Consider the following 27996-nt stretch of genomic DNA (forward strand, 5'->3'; position numbering starts at 1 on the left):
AACACTCTACCGCATGGTATGGTGATAGTGGGGGGAGACTTTATTGCGGCAACGTGCCTGGCGATGGACAGGGGGCCATGCTGAGGTCTTCCGAGGTCCCATAGAAAGGGGGGACAGGATAAGCTATTACACACCTTTATGCAACATACGGGCCTTATTGATATATGGAGAGCTCAGCACCCTGACGATAGAGACGATATACGTTTTATTCGGCCCCCCCATGACACCTATTTAAGGATTGATGGTCCCTAAGGACCATTTTTGTACACAGAGGGTTGGGACGTAAATACACTTAGTGACAGGGGAATTAAAGTGTTAGATTTGCAAGGCAGGTGCTCTGAGCATTTGCTTGCCTCTGGAGTTTAGCTCCACTGAGCTAACCTAACCAGGAAATAACAGGACCGGTTATCTGACATCTAGGGGGTGTAATTTATAAAAGTGCCAATTTCTATTCATATCTGCACTTTGTGAAAAATTAAAGCTAAAGAGATTTATGTGTGTGGAGTGTCCCTTTAAAGGCTCAGTATATAGCATGATGTAGAGTTCCATATTCAGTCTGTGTAAAACTGTAACATTTATCGTTCAGCCTGTGAAGAGCTGTACAGTTGAGTATATTTTCTACAGTTCTTTTGCATTTGTGGATCAGTCTATGGAATGCTGCATAGATCATGGCTGTTTATATATAAAGATGCATGGTTCCATATGAAGGCTTTGAATCCACTTCATCAGTTAGTGTTCTTTCTTTGGAGAGCTAGAGAGTTCAGAATGGCGACATGGTGAGCTTCAATGTTCAGTCTGTGGAGAATTGGAGGGTTAGCACTTCTTCTAACTGCAGGTATCAATGCATGAACAGATGGCAGATGGAAAAACCATAAGATTAAGCCATTAGAGTGCTGCAGATTTTGGTGGCAAGTCAAGGCGTGTGTCTACATGGCAAGCTTCAGCCAAATATAGCATTGCCGTGGTTTATCACCGCAGTGCGCTGAATGATCTGCAACCGGAGGAGGCACAAACAGATGGAACACTGAATATACAGCCCACTGAACCAAGAGGGCTCAACCTGTCCCCCTCCCTGTTGTAAGAATATGTTTTCTTTGATTTACAAAATTATTCAATTCATAATAATTATTATTGTTATTATTTAAAATGAATTAAGCCCCATGCCATTCTATAGACACACACACACTACCGCCCCCATTACATGCTAACCCTCTTATGTACACATACAGCCCCTAGACTCAAATGTAAACTGCAGCCCCTTAACATCAAAGCACACGGAAGCCTGTAGACATACTTTCTATACATATGCGCAACAGTTTCATTGCAGGCTCCATGTACACAAAATACACCACAAACAAATCCCCTTTAAAAATGATATACGCATTCCCTATACACACACACACACAATCCCATAAGCAGCCTCCAAGCACATACAACAGGGAGCCTCCTCACATATACACAACTCCTTTCAGGGCCGGTGCAAGGATTCTTGCCGCCCTACGCAACAATCCATTTTGCCGCCCCTTCATGAATGCAGCTACATTCCCTCAGAGGTTTATTCGCTAAACTTTAAATTGCAGTGAAGAAACATAATCATCTGCAAAGCTCGCCAAGCACCTGGTGCGCTGGGGCGTGGCTAAAGAACCGCTCGCCCAGCACATCAGCCTATGACAGCATCAGGGCAGTCAACCAGGAAAATTTGCGGTGGGTGCACACCAGGCAGATGCCTTATTCGCCTAATGGTAGCGCCAGCCCTGGCTCTCTTTAACAGCCCAGTGCCAATTTTGACCCGTCCTCTAGTGTCCCACGTATGGGGACACTGTAGAAGAGTTACCAGCAAACCAAGCATAATCCTGTCATTATTAATGTCATTATTAACTTCGTGTGATGTGGAAAACAAGCACAGGGCATTTTCCTCATCTGATAGCATTACATAAGGTTCTGTGCATGGACTGCCCTGGAAAGGCATCAAACTAACATATTCATTTTGGGGGCATACTTGTAATTGCTGATGACGAAACATGCCTCCTCTCTGGTATTCTGGGCTTCTCTGCCCTTAAATACCCAGGTCGAATTTTGTCCCAGTCTGGCCCTGGCTGCAGAATTCAAAGTGAGGTTAACGTGGATCTCTTTTTGGAGAGTTGCAGTAATAATGTTTCAGGCTTAAAATTGATTTCTAATTCATTAAATGGAATTAATATGGTACCTTTAGTCTACACAAAGCTGCAGGATCCTTTGTTACATTGTTTGTATCTTATTACACTGACTTCTGTGCTTTCTATTTCTTACCATATATGGAGTTTACATCATAAAACAGCAGTGACGTAGGTGAGTGGAGGTGGCTTAAACCTTTGTTTTCCCATAAAGCTTGAGAACATATTAATGAAGTTGTAATTCTTGTGCTGAAGTTTCCCTTAAATATTGAATAAAACTACTTGCTTTAATGGCTGTACTGTTCATCCAGGGAACAGACTGGGTTTCCTTCCTATTCTCCCTTTCCTGTTTGTGAAGCCTCTTCAGCTCTATGGGAACCTTTCCTGTATGTAAAAGGACAGGAAGGTCACTCCTTATGCTGTGAAATATCTGCCAGGATCTCGCTTTGCCCAGACAGTTTTTGTTCTGTGCACATTAGTTATTCAGTCAGAAATGTATTGTACAATAATAAATAGAAATGGTGTTGGAGTAGCCTGACAAAGTTTTGACATAAATCTGTACCAAGCACCAGAATAATTACTGCTTATTGAAGTAGAAGTATCTTTTTGAAACTCTGCCAACACAGAGATGTTTTATGTAACTGCAACAAGAGTTCTGTACCAACTTAGTCTCGATTGATTAAAATCCAATGCTTCTCTGTTAGAAGGATTGGTGTGTAGCTGTTCAATTAAATGCATTATACAAATACATTTGGGGCCAATTGTTTGGAAATCTGTTGATAAACTTAGGGCACAAAGTCACACATTTAGACTGAAGGAAAGGAGATTTGGTCTAATGCGAAGGAAATGGTTCTTTGGAGTTAGAACAATAAGTATGTGGAATTTTCTGCCTGAAGAGATGGTTTCATCCGAGTGAATCTGGATGAAATGTTCCAAAAACATAATATTTAGGGATATTATTTTTTATGAACAGTACACTATTATACCAACTGGTGTGAAATAGTGAGGAGTGTGTAGCGCTAGGTTGAATAAACACTTACCCCTAAGGGTTACAAGATATTGTAGTACAAAAATCCCTATAGGGGAACAAAGTAAACAGAATATGGTGCAATAAAATAGTGAATTAAGTGGTGTAAATAATTACAATAGGGATCCACTCACATGATACAGAGCCTCTTAAGGACCAGCTCTGATCTCTTCCACTTTTGTGTACTTAAAGGGGGGACACACCTTTGACGTCCATATCAGGTGAAAACCTCAATATAGGGAACAGAAATAGAAGAAAACAGGTAAGCAAAGCTGACCCTGGTGTTGAAATCTTCAATAGAATATTGTAAAGTAAACATAAAATTAGCTTCTCACCTTATCCCCCTTAACTTGGCTCTGAGTGCATTCTATTGAGGATTTCAACACCAGGGTCAGCTTTTCTTCCCTGTTTTCTTCCATTTCTTTTCCTTATATTGAGGTTTTCACCTGATATGGACGTCGAAGGTGTGTCCCCCCCTTTAAGTACACAAAAGTGGAAGAGATCAGAGCCGGTCCTTAAGAGGCTCTGTATCATGTGAGTGGATCCCTATTGTAATTATTTACACTACTCAATTCACTATTTTATTGCACCATATTCTGTTTACTTTGTTCCCCTTAGGGATTTTTGTACTACAATATCTTGTAACCCTTAGGGGTAAGTGTTTATTCAACCTAGCGCTACACACTCCTCACTATTTTACACCAGTTGGTATAATAGTGTACGGCTCTTTAATCTATTTAAGTAGTGTGTTAGCAGCTTCAAATTTCATTTGTTCACTGTATATATGTAAAAATGCCTCACAAACACAGGATCACGTTCTATTTGTCTATATTATTTTTAATGTTTGGGGTAATCGCTTCTTGATTCAAGGAAAGCTCTGACAGCCATTCTGAGGCTAGTTTGTTGCGATATTGGAAATCGCTTGAAACTTTATTCTTTTTTGCATGCTTTTGGATCAACAGAAAAAACAGATGTGAGAAAAGCTGAACCTGATGGACGCAATTATTTTTTCAGATTATATAACTATGTAATCAAGACAAGACCTACAATAGTAAATCTGTATTGGGCACAAATAAAAGCAAGGCCAGCTCTCATACTGGCTTAGGCTTAAATAGAAACATTCATGGTATACTAGAAAAAAAAACATCCAGTTCACACTCAATTTACATTCAAAACCTTAAAAATGAATCCTTTATTGTATTACAAAGATTTAAAAGTATCACTTACACTTTGAAACACAAATCAAAATACTTGCATAGCTTTAGTTTAGTGTCATGTATAATAATAATCATATGAGGCCGTAATGTATCACTGAAATAAAAAAAAGATAGAAAAGTAGATGATACCACAGAGTCAAAAAAGCATCACTGGTCTACTTTTAAGGACCACTATAGTGCCAGGAAAACAAACTAGTTTTCCTGGAACTATGTAGTCCTCAGGGCCCCCTCCCGCTGGGCTGATGGGGTTAAAACTCCACTTAAAAAAGCCACTTACCTTTCTCCAGCGCCTTTCTCCAGCACTGGGGAACTCTCCTCCTCCTTCTGACGTCAGCACCGCGTGTGCGGCAAGAGCCGCACGCGCATTCAAACTGCCCATAGGAAATAATTACTCAATGCTTTCCTATGGACGTCAGCGTCTTCTCACTGTGATTGAGAATCGCGGAAGCTCCTCTAGCGGCTGTCAGCTACATGGTTAAAACTAGAGGGACCTGGCACCCACACCACTTCATTGAGCTGAAGTGGTCTGGGTACCTATAGTGGTCCTTTAAATGTTACCTTCACACAGTTTGGACAGAAGAAATGGCACTCCAATACTTTTTGCCACATCTATCATGAGTAAACTAAGAGATAATTTTAACCTTTTGTGTTACACGTTTTAAGGATTTTGGTGTGCATTTGGTCTTATTTATGTAAACATTAAATGAAAATGTTATTCTTTATTTCTTAAAAATTACGTTTTTTGCATAGTGAGTTTTTGCCTCAGGCCTGCTTTCTGCTACATTTAAATATTCCTGCTAAGCAATGACTTGGTTTAACCAACTATATTTTTGGTGTATTTACAGGTTATTGAGCAATATGAGAAAGATGGGTTCCAGTTTTTGAGCAACGTTTTTAATTCTTCACATTCTTTCCTGGAAGATTTAACTGGCCTCACACTTCTCCATCAGGAGACACAGGCCGCAGAGGTAAGGACTTTTGATGGATAGGGTTTTTAAACTTTTATGGCAAAATATTTTAATCATTTGTTTTACATAATGAGAGATTTTTATTTTAATGACAGATTTGCAAAGGATAATACACATAGAAAAAGTTATAAGTACAAGGAAAGGTGATTGTGTGTGTGTGTGTGTGTGTATACACACATGTACATCTTGATAAAGGGTGGGATGTGGAAAGGATATTAGATATTATATAGTAGAAACAAAAGAAAATATGAAAATAATCAGATCACTAAGGTAGGTGTGGTTAGGCGAGTGATTACTTTGAAGGAAAATTTGTGATAAACTGTGGTAACCGTGTATCCCACAATTTGATTTTACAACATAAGATGAACAAAAGGTGTCACTTTTCCATTGTTATGATGCTCTATATTTTAGTATTGAAATCCAAAATAATTAATAAGGTTACAGATAGAGGCAGTGTAGATGTAAGTAAAAGAGGACCAAAAACAGAGTCTTGGGGGAACACCAACATAGAGCGGCAATGGAGAGAAGGTAGCACCAGAGAAAGACACTGAATGAGTATTCAGAAAAGTAGGATGAAAACAAGGCAAACACAGTGCCATGGAGTCCAAGGTGTTGTCAGGTTTGAAAACGATGAGTGGTCAACAGTATCAAATGCAGCAGAGAGGTTGAGGAGAATTAAGATAGAGTAATGTATTTTAGATTTAGCATATAAAAATATATCACAAGTAGTTGTGATAGGGGCACTGGGGAATATCACAGATAGTGGTGAAGACAATGGAATAGATCCGTTAGTGTAGCACTGAAATAGGCATTTGGGAATAGGGCAGGTAGTGATGAGAAAAACAGCGGAGAATAGAGTAGGTAGTGGCAATAAGGACACCGGGAATATCCCAGATAGTGGTGAGAAGGACATTGGGAAATAGAACTTGTAGTGGTGAGGAGATTGAGAGATGGAGCAAGTAGTGATGTGAATGACATTGGGGTATATAGCAGATAGTGGTAAGACAGACATTGGCTAATAGAGCAAATAGTGATGCGAGGGACTCTTGGGAATAGAATATAGTGGTGAGGACACTTGGAAATAGAACAGAGAGTGGTGAGGACATTGACGGGTAGAACCGATTGTGATGCAAGAGGCACGGGGGAATAGAGTAAATTGTAGTGAGAGTGGCATGAGTAAATTACATAAATAGAGGTGACACAGACACTGGAATAGTAAATTATAGATCTAAAATTCCAAATTAGAAGGAAATTTATCAAGACGAAATCGGAGCTGATCATTATAGAAACCAATGGGACAGTCTCTCAACATTTAGCACTGTGCACCCAAAATAGCACCTGTTTTGCCACAATAAATTGTCTCCATATGCCTAATTTATATATCACTATTACTATCTCTGGATAAATTATTACAATTTGAGGCTTTTAAATTAAGCGTTAGTGAAAATAACTACATACTAGAAGTGGACCCAGAAGAGTATAGCTGCAGTATCCATTACGTCAGTCGGACTATCATGGTTTTTAAAGACATTGTAGAGAGATCGTTATCCGGTGCACTTACGAGGTAAACCCATTTTAAATATCCGTCTGGCAATAGAGTGAGTGCATTGTAGGACAGAGCCATCAAGAAAATGGAATGCATTTGTGAGAACCTATGGATTCCACAGATTATACATGGTGCAGGGACAGACCAGGTGGGAAATGTAGATTACCAAAAAGAGTTTGAAGTCAAGGTCCCTGATCTATTTGTTTTTTTTATCATTTATTGAATGGCTAAAATATAATGACATATTATTGTCATGAGTGACAGAATTGTTATGCAGAATTGGCTTTTATTTTTGTTTGTTTTTTAACAGAAGAGTAATGTGTACATGTTTGAAAATGCCACATGCAGTGAATAAATTATTTAACATAGATCACCATATAAATAGGTAAACCTATTTTCTTTAACCCCTTAAGGACCAAACTTCTGGAATAAAAGGGAATCATGTGTCCTTAAGGGGTTAAGATTGACAAAAATTCAATTTTCATTTTCACACAATAAGTGAAATTAATGTAGTGTGTTTAGATTTTAATATGGACATTCTGTAACATACACATATGGCAATGACACATCATATTTAAAATTGTGAAGGTGCAAAAATAACTGAAATTCAAAAGTTTTAACAAGTGTCCTAAATGAGGTTTCATCGAACAACATTCACGTTAATAGGATACTTCTGGAGTATCCTATTTTGCCAAATCATATGATTATTAATCTATAAAATAAATAAAAGCACTATATGTGTCTTTCCTCTAGGACAGGGGTAGGCAACCTACGGCACTAGTGCCATGCACGGCACTCAAGGTGTCTTTGCACGGCACTCAAGGCTGCTAGAGCCAAACAGGATCTGGCCTATCAGGAGTCCCAGTAAAACTTCAGATATCTGCTAATCCGAAAAGGTGGTGAAGGACAATCCTCAATTTATGCAATGCAGCACGTAGAGGTAGTGATCTCAGATCACTTCCTCCCAGCACCTGTGAATAGGAATCCACACTGTAATAGAGCAGCTCGCAGTTGCTGTTGCAGCTCCTGTCCTTGACATGTACCTGGCCGGCCTAGTCCCCACTGGAAGGCACCCACACTGCTAGATATACACAGAAATGCAGAATAACCCTCCCATGATACAAATAATACGGACAGCCCAGACACAAACATACACACAATCCGCACAAATGAAACACCACTAACAATCCACATGCATACACACAACCCCACATGCAATACCTCAAACAGCCCCCACACACTACCAAACACACACACTGTGACATATCCATCCACACACACACACACACACACACACACACAATTCCACAAGCAGCCCCCATACACAGCCCACATTCATATGTATCATACACAATACCATAAACTACTCATGAACATATACAAAATAATAGCTCATATACGCAGGGCCGTCTTTAATGCAGGGCAAACTGGCCAGCTGCACCGTGAGCCCTGCTGGCCTCAACAATTTCTAACCCTCTGGCCGGTAGTCCGCACACTAAGGAGGCCCACCGGGTGGCCCATGCACAAAGGACCACCTGGTGGGCTTCTGTCAGCAGGGGCCCGGTCGCACGCTAAGGCGCTTTAACAGCGGGAGTGGGCCCCTTGCTTTTCGGCAGCGGCTGGGAGGAAGTGACGGCCACGCACCACTTCCTCCCACAAAGAGAGGAGCGCGCGGGAAAGAAGAGTAGGCAGATTGGAGGGGGGCTGGCCGCGAGCGCTAGACCCCAACTCCCAACACCTTTCAGCCACCAGTAGGAAAGGTAGGAAACTGGAGGGTTGGTTTTAAAGTGTATGTCTGTGTCAGTATATCTGTCAGTGTGTGTGAGTGTCATGTTTGTGTGTCAGTATATCTGTGTGTGTGTGTCTGTGTGTCAGTATGTGTCAATATGTCTTTGTGTGTGTCAGTATGTGTATCAGTATGTCTGTGTGTATCAGTATATCTGTGTGTGTGTCAGTATGTTTGTATGTCAGCATGTCTGTATGTGTGTCAGTATATCTGTGTGTGTGCGCGTCAGTATGTCTGTGTGTGTATCTGTGTGTGTGTGCGCGCATTTCAGTGTGTATATATCTGTGTGTGTGTGTATATGTGCATACATCTCAACATTCACACACTAACACTACACACAAATACACCCCTGCATTCAAATTTCAACACTATGTACAAACACATGTCTGTGTTACACACCAAAATTATATGTAAATACACCCCTGCATTAAAAAAACAACACTACACAAATACATGCTTGCAATCACGCCAACACCACAAACAAACATATCCAATACAAAAACCTGTTTACATTCAAACACACAAAAACTGCTTAGTGCTAAATACAGACCTGCAAACATGGGTAAATGGTAGAGCCCCAGCTGTCAATGCATTCTGGAGTTGCACGACAGATGGGGATCTACCTTTTAATCACCCGTGCAACAGGGAGACCCCCAAAAACTCTTGCACCTCTCTACTTTAGGTCCGCCACTGCGTTGAGGTGGAGGACCTGATTGCATGCCTGGGGAGGGGGGACAGGGTCCAGGGGGCCCCAAGCAAATGCTTTGCCCAGGGTCCAGTCACTATTAAAGACGGCCCTGCATATATGCACAAATACAACGACACAAAGCAATTACAGAAAAAATAACACAAGCAGAATACGGCAGCATACACACCTCGATTAAAAAAAAAAAATAGGACCGGCACGCTGCGGGACATCACAATCCTATATCGGCACAGTGCTGCTAAAAGGTTGCCTACCCCTGCTCTAGGACAAGGGTCCCTAACCCAGTCATCAAGTACCAGTCCAGAATTTAGGGATTACCCAGTTGTGTGTAAGTGGTTGTTTTTTTTGTTTTTTTCTCTAAAAACATCTTATACACAACTGGGTAATCTCTAAATTCTGGGGTGATATCCAAAATCAATCCTAAATGAAAACTGATAATGTCTGAGATCTATGTACAGTTTGGACATTTGTCTGGAGTGCTCAACAGCTGCTCTAAACAGTTATCAGTCATTATTATTGCATTCTTTGTCACCTATTTTAACGTTTTTGTTTTGTTTGGGTGTTTTTTTTTTTTTTGTTTGTTTGTTTTTTTAAGTTTTCATACACGGTTCTGAATTTTGATAATTGTAATTATGTTGCTGATATTTGTGGTGGATCTTGTGCATGAGCAACATTGTTCATCTTAGTGGGCATGAGACTGTGGATATCTATATATTATTATTATTTATTTTTTTTTGCATGGGAGGTTACATGCCCCTCTAATATACTGATGATCATCTTGGTAATTGTGATCACCTGACCCAGAGATGCATTTTATACGGGCTAATGGCCTTTGTAAAAAAACGCTATCTTTCCCAATACAACATAGAGGACACCCATCTTCCCAGTGTGAAGTTTTACTCCCCTAACACTGGTAGGTGGATACCATAAAAATCTGTTTACAGATTGTGAGATAGGGGTCTGTAATGCTACTCTAGGTAGCAAGTTATTGCTACTTTTAGGGTGATCAAATAAATTAGGTCCAGGCACTCAGGATCGCTGCAGAAAGGCAGGTTTATTGGAGCAACAACTGCAACGTTTCTGCCTACACAGACGCCTTGATCAAGCTTAGGGTGATCAGCAGAACCCCTGTATAGGCTGTAAAAAAGGTAAGCGACCCTCTTTTAAAAGAGGAAACCCCGTCTCATCTATTTTTGTCTATTTTTAGCACAAATTACAAGATGATACAAACAAATACATTTATCTAGAATTGTTTATTTAAAAGCTGAATACAATTCTACGTTTGCCCTAGTTTGAGATTATATTAAAAGTAAAAAGTATTATGTGCATTTTTAAACTATTAATAAAATAACAAACTTTGTATCAGCAAGCAAAAAACAAACAAACTTAAAAATATGTGCTTAAATAGTGTATGATTTTATGGTATATGTCTCTTTATATTTTATTATAAATGAACCTCTTACAGAAGCATATAGTCAGGTTCATGGGCAAGTCTACTCTTGCTGTAATGCCAGGCGACATACAATGGGATCTCTCTATCATTCATCACATGATTTACTCTTAGACATAAAGACTATTGTTAAAGAAACACACTGGGAAGAAATGCGTCACACTCTTACTTATCCTGTTCTGCCACATCGTACAGAATGCTAATGCCATCTCTGTGAACCGAAAGATTCATATTCTGTTCCACAAACAAGTAACAAACCCATTTCAAGGGAAAGTATAATATAATGGCAATCAAGCCCTATATTTAACCCTTTGAAATCTAGTGGTAATTTTTGCTGTACTTACAGCCTTTTCTTGACACCTTATGCTAGCATGAAATGTCATCCTTATTTAGCTATTTCTAGATGACTTGGGCATTTCGTTTTGATATAGCATCATTTGTTATGATGGGTTCTTATGACTGACTTGTACTATCATATGTTCTTAAAGTGGCTCCCTATATTTACCGTTCTCCCATAGTTTCTTCTTCTCTTCCTCTTTAGAATCACTTTGTCTTGTGTATTTTTTCCTATGCTTGACCAAGTTGTCATTCTTGAAAAAGTGTAGTGCTTTTTCAAGACGTTTCCCACAAGACTCACTTTTCCTCCAGTCCTTGAAACAAATGTGGCCGCGCATGCCTAGTTTAATACTCATTGCTGCCTCTATCAATACCAATCTCCTGTCTCATCACATCTCAAAATGCTGGACAGTCCCTGCTTTTGGAAAATATGGTCATGGGGCATCCATTAAGGACACTACATAACCAAATAGTTTAGATCCCATCACATACTTTGGGTAGTAGAAAGTAGTGACGTTACATTTTTAGATGTTGGCGCCTGGAATGAGGATCTGGCGCTGCAAAGAATACAGAGTGTAAGGTAAAATAGGGTGATATTTGGTAATAGAATAACAGTAGCTGTATGGGGTGGGGGAAATAAAATATATATGTGTGTGTGTATGGCTGAGAAAAGGCCACCTGAAAGGTTCCGGATGTGAAGTGCTTTCACAATTTTGCATATTTTTCCATTTTCAAATACAAGATTTAGTAGATGCAACACATGTCCTTAACCCCTTAAGGACCAAATTTCTGGAATAAAAGGGAATCATGACATGTCACACATGTCATGTGTCCTTAAGGGGTTAAAGGAAAACCCGAAGAACCGTAGTCACTACAGCCTTCTGTTTAACAACTTACTTGGGTCCTGCACGGTGACGCACCCACACCATAGCTGGTCTTCTCCTACAAGAGAAACCAGATGTCTTCAATGGGCTAAACAAGGGTTTAACCCCTTCAGGACGGGTGATGGACGAGGTCCGTGATCCAGGGGATACCCTTAATGACGGGTGACGGACCTTGTCCGTCACACGGTAAAATTAACCCCAGATCGCCGCAATCGCAATGGTAAAAACTACTACTTTTTAGTTTTTGGTACAGTTGTTCCTTCAGCACCTTGGATATTCCACATCAATATTGGTGCTGGTCTGTCTACAAGGACTGTTACAAGAGTCCTCTTTTGCTAAGAGCCAAATATTTTACACACACTACCCTAAATAAAGAGTTGAATTACAACATTTACAAGCAAGTATTACGTTCTTTAACGGGTGATAATGGGAAACAACTTCTACACAGATGTAAGAGCAAACACACTTTTTGACTGTGTAATTAAGATGAAACTCGTAAAACTATGAGCAGATTAAGCACCATATGGTTAAGAGACTTCATTCTTCGTTCTTTTTGTTTTTCTTTCCACCATGATGGGTTTTTTTTTCAGTGGCTTAAAAAGTTTTTTGGTTTCCTTTAAAAAAAAAATACTCACTCTATGGAATAACTTTCAAGCTTCTAGAAATATGTGGAATATACATTCCCATTTAATCTCAAGTAAGGAAATTCACTTTCTCAGAACATCCTTTCTATGAAAGATTTCAAAATAAAAAATACCCTATTAACATCCTATTAACGTCCTTTTTAGCATCAATTTTACAGATTGTAACTTTTGTCCATGAACTATGAATGTCTTGTGAAGAATGTATACCGTGTTACAAGAATAATAAGATTGGCCATAACATACTGCGGCTCAACCACTACATTAAATTGTAGTGTTTATGGTGCCAAGAGTTCCCTGGTACCATCCAAGGTGAGTGGTAAACCATTCTCAAACACTTGAATACTCCACTCTCCAGATAGGGACAACATTTTTAAAGTGGAATGATAACCCAACATATCGTACATTGTAACATGGCGTACATTCTGCACAAGACATTTCTCCTTCATGGAAAATGCATAGATAAAACCAAATAAACTTACAATCTAAAGGGATGAGTGACAAATATATGAAGGGAATCAAATGATCTGTATGTACCTGATGGATGGGCAGGGTGTTTGGAAAGAGGGAACACAGTAGATACATTTATAGCACCCTATTTCATTACTCCTACTTATACCTTTTGTGTCACTATACCCCACTCCCTCTAGCATGTAAGCTCATTGAGCAGGACACTCAACCCCTCTGTTACTGTGCGTCCATTTGTCTAGTTACAATTACGTGTCTGTTAGTCCACCCATTGTACAGCACTATGGAATTTGCTGGCACTATATAAATAATACAATAATCACAATAAAAGATAGCAGATGGCAGTGGAAGATTAGTAGGTTAAGGGGTTAAGTAGGTTAAGGGGACAGCTGGTAAGAAGTGTGTTGTTAGAGACTGTTTTGAAGTACTTTGAGTGCTGGGCTCCCAAAATATATGTATATATTTTATTCTAACTGCATTTTATATATTATTTGTATATAATTATATTCTTTTTTTAAATTATATATTGGGGTACCTGCATGACAACCCAGGCAGAAATACCAGAGAATTTAATTTGTAAGCCCTGTATTTGACCCTGTAACTTTCCCAAAAAATCATGTACATGGGGCGTATTGTTGTACTCGTGAAACATAGCTGAATAAAAATTAGTGTTTTAGAGCAGTAAAATGTATGACGATGATGTTAGTGACTCCTAAAAAAGACTGGACATACCGCATTCTAAATACCCTGGGTTGTCTACTTTTGCAAATGGTATACCATGATGGGGGTAATTTTCGTTCCTAGACTGACATACATCTCAAAGGCAACATAGGCCCTATAAACCTCTGGGAATTTTAGTGTAAAAGTGTTAAAACTGAAATGGGCAAGTTCTTTATTTGACCCTGTAACTTTCAAAAACACTGTGGAACCTGCACATGGGGGGCATCATTGTACTCTTGGATATCACAGTATACAAATATGTGATTTTTTTTTTTTAGATTTTATTTTTAACAGTATTGTGACAGTCACAGTTAAAATGTCATGCAGAACTTAACAAAATAGCAGAATAGCTTAATTCCCACACTTTTTTAGATTGTATTCATATTAAATTATGTTTCATAAATATAAATATTTGATGTGAAATGAAAGCCCTGTTTCACATGAACAAAATGATATATAAGTGTAGGTGCACTTAATATGAGATATCTAAATTATGATTGAACAGACAAATAGCTCAAATTCTAGTTTTTGTTTTGTACGTAAGGGGTTAGGGTACTTTTTAATTCAGTAGTTGGTGTGTTGTTTGTTTTTGTCTTGTTTTTATATTGTTGGAAAACCTAATTTAAAAAGATTGAAAATATCTTAAATCTAAATTTGTAAATCTAAATTTAGCAGTGATGCATTTTAAATATTCAAAAATAATATTTTTTTAATCTATGAAAGAATTGTCCGAAATCAGTAGTTGTTTTTTTTTTTTTTTTTTTACACTTTTTTTTGTTTGTATGTTTACATATCCCTGGAATATATATTTGCTCTCCTTACATATTATTAAAAGATCAAAGTAGCTGTTATGGCATTAGTGTAGAATTGTTAAAGATCGTTATTGCCCTGGGGTGATTCTAACTAAATATCTGTTCTTGTTAAACAGGCTCATCCATTAATTCTGTTCCTAGGACTGTAATTAGCATTAAGTTTTTACACAGAGTAGCCTGAGACTGTCTTTACATACTCATGTCTTGTGTGACTAATCTTCACTTTGCTTATGAGTCATATGTTTACTGCATGTCACTTGTCCAAGCTCAAACCATACTCACTTTCCCTTCATCTTGTCCAGCCATTGACAGTGACCAAACCACCAGTAGTTACACCCATTGCAGCCAAAGGAAGTAGGCAAACTTCCAAAACGTTCCCACTAGTGTCAGTGATGAGTCACTCACCAGATCACTGCTATCACTCCTATCACTCCAGTGCAACAGGTGTCATAGTGACCAAACAAAATGTCCTCCCCTAGGGTAGCTCATGATACAATAATCAAATGATTAGTGCTATCTCAGCGGTCAATGTCATTACGTTAAATCAACTGTTGTCTCATAGTAGTACCAGTGTTGCATAGTTAAAGCGCCACAGTCACGCCGAACTTACCATTCTCCTATTGTTTCCTCTTCTCTTCCTCTCTCAGAACCTGTTGTTATTTTCTTGATTTCTAATCTAGTTTTCTTTAAAACATAAGATAAAGTAGGGGCTATTTTGTCTTATGTATTTTTCCTACGCCTGACTTTCGTTGACCCAAGGAGGAGCTTATGTCAGCTCTATTTCTTGTTTTCCCACAATACTCCTCCTTGACAAATGAAATGGAGCTGACTTAAACTACTCATTGTGTCAGATAATGTCATGTGTAGGAAAGATACAGAACACAAAGCAGTTCCCACTTTGTCTTATGTTTTAACCCCTTCCCAACCGGTGACGTACTAGTTAATGACCGCAGACGTACCTGGTACGTCATTTAGTAAATCGCCACTTACCTGATCCAAGTACTTTTACATAAACACACATACACCATTATTCAAAGTGCTCTTTAATATTAATTATATATATTGATATATTGATATTAAAATACACTTAAAATATGTTAATTGTATATCTATGTGTGTGTATGTATATATATATATATATATATATATATATAATAAATAAATACATAAACAAAATTATAAAGCGGTTTAAATTAGTTCTAACTGTATTTTGATATTAATATACATATATATTTAAATTAGAATTCATTTAGAATGACATTGTAAATACATATATCCCCTTAACAACCGTGGACGTACCGAGTACGACTTAGTACAAAGTACCTAGTGGTTTTACCTGGACCCGCTATCCATGGCGATCACGGTCGGGGAGGGGGCAGCCGGAAACTGCAGCAGCTCCGGCCCTCCAGGGCCATGTGATCACCATGATTCTCTGAGCTGTCAGGCAGTCCCCCAGGCTGCTGAAAAGTATGTGTATATATATATATAATATATTATAAAATGATTAAAGGATCACTATAGGGTCAGAAACACAGACATGTAGCAAAATCGTACTGTATTAAAGCCTGAAGCTGTAGATCTGCATGCTGTTTGCCTCAGAAAAACAAGCAGTCTGCTGACATCATCAGAAGTGGTAGCCTGATCCAATCACAGTGCTTCCCCGTAGGATTGGCTGAGACTGACAAGGAGGCAGATCAGGGGCAGAGCCAGCACAATTCAAACACAGCCCTGGCCAATCAGCATCTCCTCATAGAGATTAATTGAATCAATTAATCTCTATGAGGAAAGTTCAGTGTCTGCATGCAGAGGGAGGAGATACTGAATGTTTGGATGCATTTTAGGCAGCAATGACACAGGAAGGATCTCTAACAGCCATCTGAGGAGTGGCCAGTGAAGTTATCACTAGGCTGTAATGTAAACACTGCATTTTCTCTGAAAAGACAGGGTTTACAGCAAAAAGCCTGAAGGTAATGATTCTACTCACCAGAACAAATTCAATAAGCTGTAGTTGTTCTGGTGACTATAGTGTCCCTTTAAAGCATGTTATAATGTATTATACTTATATACTGCATATATATGATTTCATTATAATTGTACTTTGAGATATATACACATATATCTCAAAATGCACTTATAATGAAATCATATATATGTATATATATTATAAAACGCTTTAATTATAATATATTCCTATATATGTATGTGTGTGTGTGCGTATGTGTATATAAATCTGTGAAAGTGCTGAGATGTGCATGTTGGATTATTGCCAAATATGATTCAGAAACGTACATTTAGTTTTTCTGCATTATGTTCCTCCATCGATCTGTTTATCTCAGTTACCAAAACATGCGCAGCAAGAAAAATACAAAGGTTTCCACCTCCTTGTCTCAAACAAAAACAAAAAAAAATAATTTGTTGTTTTACAATTGTAAATTTACAGTAATGATACCACAAAAGCCTCTGGATCCCATGGAACATTAGCAAAAAAAACATAATGCAGTGACTCTGGTTTGCATGAATTGCTAATTAACCGTCAAGCACAGTAAATAACATTTTAACACGTGTTCCTCTCTTTGAAAAGAGAGGGATATATCTGGCTCAAGTTTTCAGCATCTGGTTCTCATTCATATCCACTGGAACAATATCTTTTTTTTGTTTGTTTTTTGACAACAGTGAAATGTTTAGGTTATAATTTTTATCGAAGGCTTGTCATGACAAATACAGCTCTTAGCCGCAAGTCAAATCTGTGGGAAACTCCTACATCGGCACTTAACACTTTTCCCATTGGCGTTTTGGTTCCTTTTGGGGATTTCTCAAGCTTACATTCAAATTTTGTTCCATTTGCTTGGAAAAGCTCCAAGGCCACTCTTTAATTCCAACCTGAGCTAGATGGATATTGCAGGCTTCATTTAACTTGGTTTCTAACAATAAGTGCATGAGCAATCTTTTCTCCTAGGTGGGTGGCTTTATGAAGACAAACTAGGGTGGGAAAGCTCAACAAAATTATCTCATTTTAAGATGTAACTAATGGGTTTCTCGGCCCCATGTTACATAAAAAAGAGAAACAGAGTTTTCTATTTCAACTCAGATACATGTTTTAAACATGAACAGAAAAGGAAAATTAGCAAAGAAAATAAGAAGAAAATACAAATAAACGTGCAGTTACAGGCAGCATATTTATTAAAATTATAAAATCAAGGTTTAAAAAAAAAATATAAATATATATATATATATATATATATATATATATATATATATATTATGTATGTATATATTTATATGTATGTGTTTGATAAAGAAAATAGTACTATCATCAAAATTAATTTCAATCATCACCCACTAGGTGTTTTGTTTGTTTTTTTCCATTCCTTGTACTCTTTCCCAATGAGAAGAATATATTATTTTTCTAGTTGATTTAATTTGTCATACGTTTACGGGCAATCCCAGAGAAAATACCGCTCCTTGTTCCCTTACCCTAGTAAATGCTATTTTGGTGTTTGCTGGGGTCAGAGCTGGCCTTAATGTGTCCTGTGCGAAAAATCTTCACAGCTTTATCTGTGTGTATTATATGTGTGCATTCGCTGTGTGTGATATTTGTGCTAGGTTTATTGGCTGTGTGTGATTGGTATTTAGGACACAGTTATACATATACACTGTCAAATGCTGCCGCATGCACACAGTCCCAGGCACATAGTCACACAGTCACACACACAGTTACAGGTATATAGTCAAACACAGTTACATGCAGACAATTACACAAACAATTACAGGCAGACAGTTACACAAACAATTACAAGCAGACAGTCACACACACAGTTCCAGGCAGAAGGTCACACACACAGTTCCAGGCAGACAATGACAAACACACACAGGTACAGGCAGACGGACACACACACAGTTCCACAGTTCCAGGCACACAATGACAAACACACACAGGTACAGGCGTACAGTCACATACAGCCACACAGACAGTCACAAACATACAGCCACACAGACAGTCACACTCACACAGTTACAGGCAGACAGTCACAGCTATATACAATTAAGCAGAGTAAATGGTGGGAACTGCACTCATTCCCAGCGGCCACGGGTGCTCCAGAGCAGGACTTATAGGTAAAGAAGAAAGACTCACAGGCACTCCGAATTCAAGCCGCAGGCAGTTTTATTGTAACAGAATGTAACGCAACGTTTCGACTGTAAAGGTCTCTTTCAAGCTTGAAAAATACTTTTACGGTCGAAACGTTGCGTTACATTCTGTTACAATAAAACTGTCTGCGGCTTGAATTCGGAGTGCCTGTAAATCTTTCTTCTTTATACAGCTAGATACAGTCACACTGACACAGTTACAGTTGTAGTAGAGATGTGGAACTGCACTCTGTCCCAAGTAGTAGTAGACAAAGACCGTATAGGTCGAAACGTTTTGATGGAGTGGGTTCAATAAAATTGCCTGTTTTGTACCTTGGAGTGCCTGGACCTCTCTTCTATTTACTCACACAGTTACAGGCAGACAGCCATACACAGTTATATACAGACACACACAGTTACAGGCAGTCACGCAAACAGCCACAGACACACACTTCCCTCTTCCCCTCTTCCTGTGCAGCAGTAAACAGGCATCAGCTCCAGGGTGCTTTGGGCACCATTGACATCTAAGCCCTGCCCCACTGCTTAGTAAGCCCCACCTCCGCCGCCATGTTATTTTCTTTGATAGTCCCGGGTGGAGAATAATGAAATCCTCCACCCGGTCATCCAGTAGACAAAAAGGCCTGCCTTGCATGCTCCATTCCAATTTGATCCAAAGCTTTTCGATGGGATTGAGGTCAGGGGTTTGTGCGGGAAAGTCAAGTTCTTATACATCATATCATCCAACCAAATATTTGTGGATCTTGCTTTGTGCACTGGGGTACATTCAAGCTATAACAGAAAAGAGCCTTCCCCAAACTGTTTCCCACAAAGTTGGAAGCTTAGCATTGTCCAAAATGTGTTGGTATGCTGAAGCCTTCAGATTTCCCTTCACTGAAAGTAAGGAGCCTATCCCAACTACTGAAAAACAGTCCCACATAATTATCCCTCCTCCACAAAACTTTACAGGTGGCATAATGCAGACAGGCAGGTAACATTCTCCTGGCTTCTGCCGAACCCGGACTCGCCCATCAAACTACCGAACAGATAAGCATAATTAGTTACTCAACAGAACATGTTTTCACTACTCTTGGGGTTGTACTTGGTGATGTGAGGCTTGCATGCAGCTGCTTAGCCATGGAAGCCTATTTTCATGAAGCTCCCGCTGCACAGTTTGTGTGCTGATATTAATGTCAGGAAAAGTTTGGAACTTTTCTGCAATGGAATCAGCAGAACACTGGCGAATTTTAAGCTCCATGCGCCTCCGCATACGGTGAACCCACTCTGTGGTTTTACATGGTCTTTCGTTTCATGGCTGAGTTGCTTTCACTTTCCAATAATTCTACCTACAGTTGACCATAGAATATCTAGCAGGGGTGAAATATCACAAACTGACTTATTGCAATGGTGGCATCCTATCACAGTACCATGCTTGAATTTGCTGAGCTCTTCAGAACGACCCATTTTTTCACAAATGTTTGTAAATGAAGACTGCATGGCTAGGTGCTTGATTTTATATATCTGTGGCAATTGGTCTGATTAGAAACAACTGGCTGCATGTATATATATATTTTTTTTTGTTTATTCTTTATTTTTGTTGTGCAGGAGCAAGAGTGTAAACACATATAGTATAACCGTGGCATTAGATATAACTGCACATTTTAAATATAGATGCAAAAGGTAGCCATGGTAAGCAGTAACACATGCATTAATTTTATGTTCAGGCTATCAAACGGTGTGCGAGTTGTATATGTAATGCAAGGATACCTGTTTGATAAGAGATTTCTCAAGATGGTGGATTATGTTAATAGGCTTGCTTTAAATAAATGTGAAAGAAGCGGTGGTTGGGTGCAACTAGCGTATGTATAATTATCCTAAGATGCGAAAGTGATGCCCGTCCAGCAATGTGTATGTTAATATAACCACAAATGTATATAGCACCATAAGTTATAATATAGGGCCCTTAACTGAGGGGAGTCGTGCATAAGTCAGTGAGGGAGAGAGGGTTAGTCAGGCTTCCCCAGGGACAGGTGTCTAGTGAGGGTCGCATGAGCCGCTTTGGTAGGCCCTGCTATTGCATCGTGGGCATTGCGCCAGAATGACCCTGAGGCGCAGAGAACTGCACGTCTGTTTAAGCATAGTATGACAAACAAGCTGCTTGTCGTGATGGTATGTAACAAGATATAGCAAGAGTAAGTACAACAAGATTATGTCACTGGTAGGTTAAACTGTGTGACTGGTAAGGGACTGACTCCACGGAGCCTCAGGAGGGAAAAAATTAAAGAACGCTCAGATAAGCTGGATGTATATAATATAGGTGAATTCACTTGGCTAGCCAGCAATAAAACTAGAAGTCCTGTTAATTAGGTATGTGGGGAGAGTACCGTGAACAGCTTCACCTCTCAGCTCAGTCCCAGTGTCTTATTCAGCCTATGCCATCCAAGGGCAGAGCACAGTCCAGCGTTAAAGAAGCTTGCTGTGTAGCCAAGATTGTTGGTGCTGGACTAGAGCTCCAGCCCAGCTTGGGGTTCCCCACAGGGTCACCGACTTGCGAGGTCTGCATCTGCTCTGCTTGGGTGTGTGTGTCTGTGTCATCTTGTGTTTGAGGGGCGCGTGGTGTTTGTTTCTCTGCCAGGGTGTTGCTAGTACAGCCGAGGACTGTGGTGGGTGCCTCCGAGGGATGTATTTTCCCTTTTGTGGAGGAGCAGCTGTGCGTCCCTGTGAGGCCCGTTTCCTGCCCCGCCGCCATGTTGGGGCTCGATGCATTGCCGCAGCTGTGGGCTTCACCTGAATGTGTGGAGTCAGCTTGTGCGGTGGGTGGTCGCCCCGGTGGCTCAGAGCTGGTTGGCACATTCTGTTCTCCAGCTTGCGCCCAAAATCATTGAAAATTCTGTCTAGTTTGGACAGGATACCATGTTTCTCCTCCGGGTTGCCTGGGACCCCCGCCTCGTCTGCCATTTTGGGTATGGCGCGGTAGATGATATGGCTTTCCCTCCACTTTCCACCATTTCAGGGCATCCTCCAAGGGGTGGACCGGGATCACCCCCACCAGTCTGTAAAGGGGGGGGGGGGGTAACGGGGCTCCGGTTCAGTGCTGGTTGCCGTCGAGCAGGCCTGGTTCGGGAGAGCAGCCGCCTCTCCCGTCCAGTGCACAACTGGCCACATGGATAGAGCTGTACCGCAGGTTAGCCTCCTACACACTTAGTCGCCCTGTAGTGGGTCTCCAGTGAGTCAGGGGTTGTGTAGGTTGCTTATGCCGCTCTCGTTGAGGCTGAATGAAGGTTAAAATCGCAGTTTTGGCTCACGGAGGAGAGGAGCTCGAGCAAAGCACTTCTCTCCTCCATGACAGTCAGGCCCCGCCCCCTGCATGTATATTTTGCATACCAACAAAGTTTGACGAGCTTGGACAATTTAAAGTGGGATAGATATATATATATGTAGAATATTTGTACTTGTGACTGTTAAACAAGACATATCCCTATCATCAGGTTATGTTTTTTGTAGACATTATGGTGAAGATAATATAAGATGGTATGCCTGGAAGTAACTGATGCTGTGCTCTAGTGTAGTTCAGATTAGCTTTTAAAAAACAATTTACATCCCGTGTAGCACAGGATTCTATGGTCATTATTGGAATAGATGTATTAAAAGATTAGGCCAATTGTAGTGGTTATGATGCAAGACGTACCCTGTCTCTGTTCCCCGACTCAGTTCCCCAGTAATGGGGCAAATCATTTAGCAAACTATTTTTGTAATGTACTTTAAAGTTCTGCACAGCTGCAAAAGTGGAAAGTTGATACTGTCACCATTCTTTGAAAGTGTCAGTTGACTGCTCTCAGCCATTGAATGACGTTTTGTGCAATGGAATCAGCTCCGGGCTGTCTGATGCTGCTGGAGGTGGAGTTAAATGTCTAGCAGCAGACATATAAAACTCTGGATTCTGGGGTCCACCGGGTTCTCACGTATTCTGTGGCCTTTAGGAGAGCAGTACTCAGTGGACCCCTGGTTAGAAGTCAAACTGTTAGAAAATGGTTTAGCTACTTACATAGGGGAGTTGGCACCAGCAGAGAAATTAGTCATTTTGTGCGTAAATTCCATATGAAATCAACCAATTGAAAGGCACTTTTCAACATCAAATTCTTTGATTTTTAAAAGATTTGCCCTATGAAAAATTCCAGGTCCATACTTTCTGTGGTTATAGGGGTGTCAAATTTGTGATTTTAACCATGTTGATTTCACATGGACTGTATAACAGTGCTCAATCAGCATCGCCAGGCGGACAGGACCAGGCAAACATGGCATGGAAAGAGCGGATGAGGTGACCAGCATGAACGTCAGCAGCACAAATGCTCCTCAGGACTTTAACCCTTCAGGTGCCGTCACGCGGCGATGCTGATCAGGCATCTTTACAGAACCCCCCACTCAGAAACAGCCCACTGGCCGTTCAGGACCAGGCTTATAAGTGGGGGGGGTACAGTAACGATGCCCAATTGTCACCATTGAGTGACTGTTTATATTGGGGGCTTATGATCTAGTAAGGATAAAGAAAAGTCACAAGTGCAAAACAGGGTTCGATACTAGAAGCAGCCACTACAAATAGTCATGCCTTTTGGTTTATGTAATACCCCCACTCTTTTCCAGGACATCATTAACGATATCCTAAGGAAATATATATATATTCTTTTGTATTGGTATATCTCAATATGCTTAAATACTACCCTGATCCAGACACTCGCCATGTTCATGTTAAACAAGTTCTGCAGATATTCCTAAAATATGGTTTATACTGTAAACTGGAAAAATGTCTGTCAGATGGAGGTGCAGGGTTAGATCATTTCTGCTTCAGGTTTCAAGATGGATCCACATAAACTAGAAACCGTTCTACTATGGCCTTTACCTATTAGGTTAAAAGCCATCCCGAGGTTCTTTGAGTTTGCCAGCTATTACCGTAGGTTCATCAAAGGATTTCCGTCATTGATAGCCCAGATAACTAGAGGCTATTGATGCTTTTGAGCATCTCAAATCACTGTTTGTTTCTGCCCCTATCCTAATGCATCCTAACACCAGCAAACTATTAATTCCTAGAGAGAGAATCATGGTAAACTTTTACATTCATGTGGGTTCTTCTCCAAGAAACTGTCACCAGCAGAGCACAATTTTGACACTGGCAACAGAGAGCTGCTCTCCATATCTTAAAGAATGGAGACATCTATTAGAAGTTTCAAAAGATCCCCTGATCATAATTACGGATCGCAAGAATCTAGCTTATATAGCAGAGGCTAAGAGAATGCCTTATCCAGGCAGTTTGATACGGAGGAGGATCAAGAACAAAAGGTCTCTCTTATTATACCTCCGGACGGTATCATTGCTTCTACGAGTCTTTCTTTGTCCTCTCTTTAGTGTCATACTAGCAGCTCAGCCTCAGGGACCAGATGACAAACCCCAAGAAGCCTGGTTTGTTCAAGTCTCTGAAAGAAAGACGATACATGTTTCATGACAATGTTACAGCTGGGCATCCGGGTATATGCAAAACCATTTCCGCTGTAACTAAAAGGTTTTGGTGGCCCTCTCTTTATAATTATGCTATTGAATATGTAAATTATTGCAAGATGTGCTGTTACTAAGGTTCCTCACCAACTACAATGTGGGTTGTTACAACCACTTCCCGTGCCAAATGTTGTATAGTTCCATCTGGCAGTGGACTTAATTGTTGATCTACCTGTATCTAATAGATATAACACTATTTTGATGGTTGATTTTCTAAAAAGGCTCACTTCATGCCACTCAAGAAAACCTGTGCTAGAATCCCGGAAGTGCTCTCTAGTGGCTGTCTAGTAGACAGCCACTAGAGGAGGAGTTAACCCTGCAAGGTAATTATTGCAGTTTATGAAAACTGCAATAATTACAATTGCCAGGTTAAGGGTAGTGGGAGTTGGCACCCAGACCACTCCAATGGGCAGAAGTGGTCTGGGTGCCTGGAGGGTCCCTTTTAAAATCACATGTAATAGCAAACAAATATGGGGATTCGGTGATTGATTTATGTCTTCCCTCCCATGGCTGATCTCCTGCGGCCGCCACTCCTCCTTCCCTCTTGCTCGCAGTACAGGAGGAGCGTCTGGCTTGCTTGAGCAAAAAGAGCTGGAATTGGACGACGGATGGCTCATCTTACGGTAGGAGAAGATGCTTGGGGGATCTTCCTGTGTAGTGTGTTAAATTGGGGAGGGAGGGCAGTGTATTAATTGGAGGGAGGAAGGGTGCGAGGGTGCAGTGTATTAATTTGGGGGAGAGAGAAGGCAGTGTATTCATTTGGGGGAGGAAGGGGGCTGTTTATTAAAATAGGAGAGTGGTGACAATGGATTAATTTGGGGGAGGAATGGGGCAATGGATTAATTTCGGTGATTAAGGGGGCCAGTGTATTAATGTTGGGAAGGGAGGGGTCCCAATGTATTAAATTGGCGAGGGGGGCAGTGTATTAGAGTGGTGGGATGGGGAGGCAGTGTATTAGTGTGGTGGAAGGGGGCAGTTTATTGGATTTGTGGGCACTTTATTAGAATGGTGGGAGGGGGCAGTGTATTAGATTGGGTTTGCATGGAGGCGCTGAACGCTCCCCATGGAGATGCTGACTGGCCGCGCAGCTTTTTGCCACACATGCACAATAGCCTCCCAATGCTTTCCTATGGGAAAGCATTGGATTGGCTGTGGTCATCAAGTCTAATGATCTCAGCCAAAGTGAAGAACACACTCATAACAATATAACGTCATTTGTTTTTTACAGCTTTGTTTAATATATTCACCATTTCAGTCCCATTACCAAACTTTTCCTAATATGTCAAGGTAGTTGGACTGAAACATTGGTTATATGCAAATGCACATCTCTTTAAAATAAATTAGCTAACTTTTTTTTACTTTGAAGCCCTACTATCGTGAGCACACCCAGTGTCAGTTAGGCAACTTTTTTTTATACTGTGTTTTTCTAAATAAACCTACGTTTCTATGAAACTATGTTTCTATTAAAAACTGACGTTTTTGCAGCCCACATAAACTTAAAAAACCTTGTTTATTTGGCCCGTGTTTGCCTTTGTTTGACATGCTTGCTCTACACCATGGGTCGTCAACCTGGTCCCTACCGCCCACTAGTGGGCGTTTCAGGATTCCAGGTGGGCGGTAGGGATTTTCAAATTTTTTGACAGATTGGGTGAGCGGGTACCGCCATCACCACTTGCGGCCCCGGCCCGGGCGGCAAACGGCCGGGGTCGCATATGGAGGGGTCCATCGGGTGGCCCAAGCTGTCAGGGCCACCCAATGGATGTGGATTGTGAGGGGGCCCGGTCAGCGCTGGGTGCTTTAACAGCGCGACCGGGCCCCCTGTGATTACATCATCTCTGCTGGGAGGAAGTGATTCCCCGGTCACTCCTCCCAGCATACAGAGAGCCCGCGCGGGAGGAAGGAGGAGGGAGTCAGAGTGGGAACTCCCATCCACCTGAGCCACCACTGGACCCCAGGGAAAGTCACCCTCCTGCACCTTAAAGGTAGGAAACAGGAGGGTGACTTAAATATAATGTGTGTGTTTGTTTGTGTATGTGTCTTTGTATGTATGTCTTGTGTGTGTCTGTATGTATGTCTTATGTGTGTCTGTATGTGTGTCTTATGTATGTGTCTTTGTATGTATGTGTGTGTCTTTGTATGTATGTGTGTGTCTTTGTATGTGTCTTGTGTGTCTGTATATATGTATGTATGTATGTCTTGTGTGTGTGTGTGTGTCTTGTGTGTGCCTGTCTGTATGTGTCTGTATGTGTCTTGTGTGTGTCTGTATGTGTGTCTTATGTATGTGTCTTTGTATGTATGTGTGTGTCTTTGTATGTGTCTTGTGTGTATGTGTGTATGTATGTATGTGTGTCTTGTCTTTGTATGTATGTCTTGTGTGTGTCTTATGTATGTGTCTTTGTATGTATGTGTCTTTGTATGTATGTGTGTGTCTTTGTATGTGTCTTGTGTGTCTGTATATATGTATGTATGTATGTGTGTCTTGTGTGTGCCTGTCTGTATGTGTCTGTATGTGTCTGTATGTGTCTGTATGTGTCTGTATGTGTCTGTATGTGTCTTGTGTGTGTCTGTATGTGTGTCTTATGTATGTGTCTTTGTATGTATGTGTGTGTCTTTGTATGTGTCTTGTGTGTCTGTATGTATGTGTGTGTGTCTTGTCTTTGTATGTATGTCTTGTGTGTGTCTGTATGTGTGTCTTATGTATGTGTCTTTGTATAGATGTGTGTCTTTGTATGTATGTGTGTGTCTTTGTATGTGTCTTGTGTGTCTGTATATATGTATGTATGTGTGTCTTGTCTTTGTATGTATGTCTTGTGTGTGTGTGTCTTGTGTGTGCCTGTCTGTATGTGTCTGTATGTCTTGTGTGTGTGTGTGTCTGTATATATGTGTCTGTATGTGTCTTGTCTTTGTATGTATGTGTCTTGTGTCTGTCTGTATGTGTGTATATGTCTTTGTATGTATGTCTTATATGTGTGTGTGTGTGTGTGTGTGTGTGTGTGTCTGTATGTGTGCCTGTCTGTTATAGTGGGCTATAGTAAGTAATAGTAAGTGGGATACCTAGCTCAGCCTTCCTACTGGTCATTGCTATAAGGAAGGTTAAAAAAGGGGGGGGGTAGGGAGGGGAATTGAGGAGGGAGAAGAGGGGAGCTGACGCACAGATGAGAAATGAGAAATCATATTTTCACAGAGAAGTCGTCTGAATATCACCAAAAGAGGAGACCTTCGTTTGTTCCTTACGAAAATCGAACCAGATATCAAACATTTAGTCTTGCAGCATCAACCTCAAGGATCTCATTCAGTGGCGTACATACCGGGGTCGCAGGGGTCGCGGCTGCGACCGGGCCCGGCCCACCAGGGGGCCCGGCCGCCCTGCGACCCAGGTATGTACTCACTGGGCCAGCCTCTTCTCCTGGGGGGCCCAGGAGCCGGCCACCTCCGGGCCCCCCGAGGCTGGCCCTGCTTACACCCGGCGGGCAGTCAGGCTTGCGGGCGCGCGAGGGAGCACTCTCCCCTGAGTGCTCCCTCTTCAGCTCCCTCGCGCACCGCACTGAAACCGGAGCCGGAAGATGACGTCATCTTCCGGCTCCGGCATCAGTACGCGGCCCGCGAGGGAGCT

The 27996-nt window shown here is 40.8% G+C and overlaps 1 protein-coding gene across 1 annotated transcript in view; it reads left to right on the top strand.

The window, feature by feature from the left end:
• ATG7 (autophagy related 7) overlaps positions 1-27996 on the top strand; it is a 260635-nt gene that overhangs the window by 125794 nt on the left and 106845 nt on the right. The window contains exon 18 of the mRNA XM_063426931.1: positions 5243-5365. Within this exon, the coding sequence (XP_063283001.1) occupies positions 5243-5365 (123 nt within the window). The remainder of the gene's footprint in view (positions 1-5242; positions 5366-27996) is intronic.

The sequence above is a fragment of the Pelobates fuscus genome, chromosome 7 (genome assembly GCF_036172605.1).
Source record: "Pelobates fuscus isolate aPelFus1 chromosome 7, aPelFus1.pri, whole genome shotgun sequence".
In the NCBI taxonomy this organism is placed as follows: domain Eukaryota; kingdom Metazoa; phylum Chordata; class Amphibia; order Anura; family Pelobatidae; genus Pelobates; species Pelobates fuscus.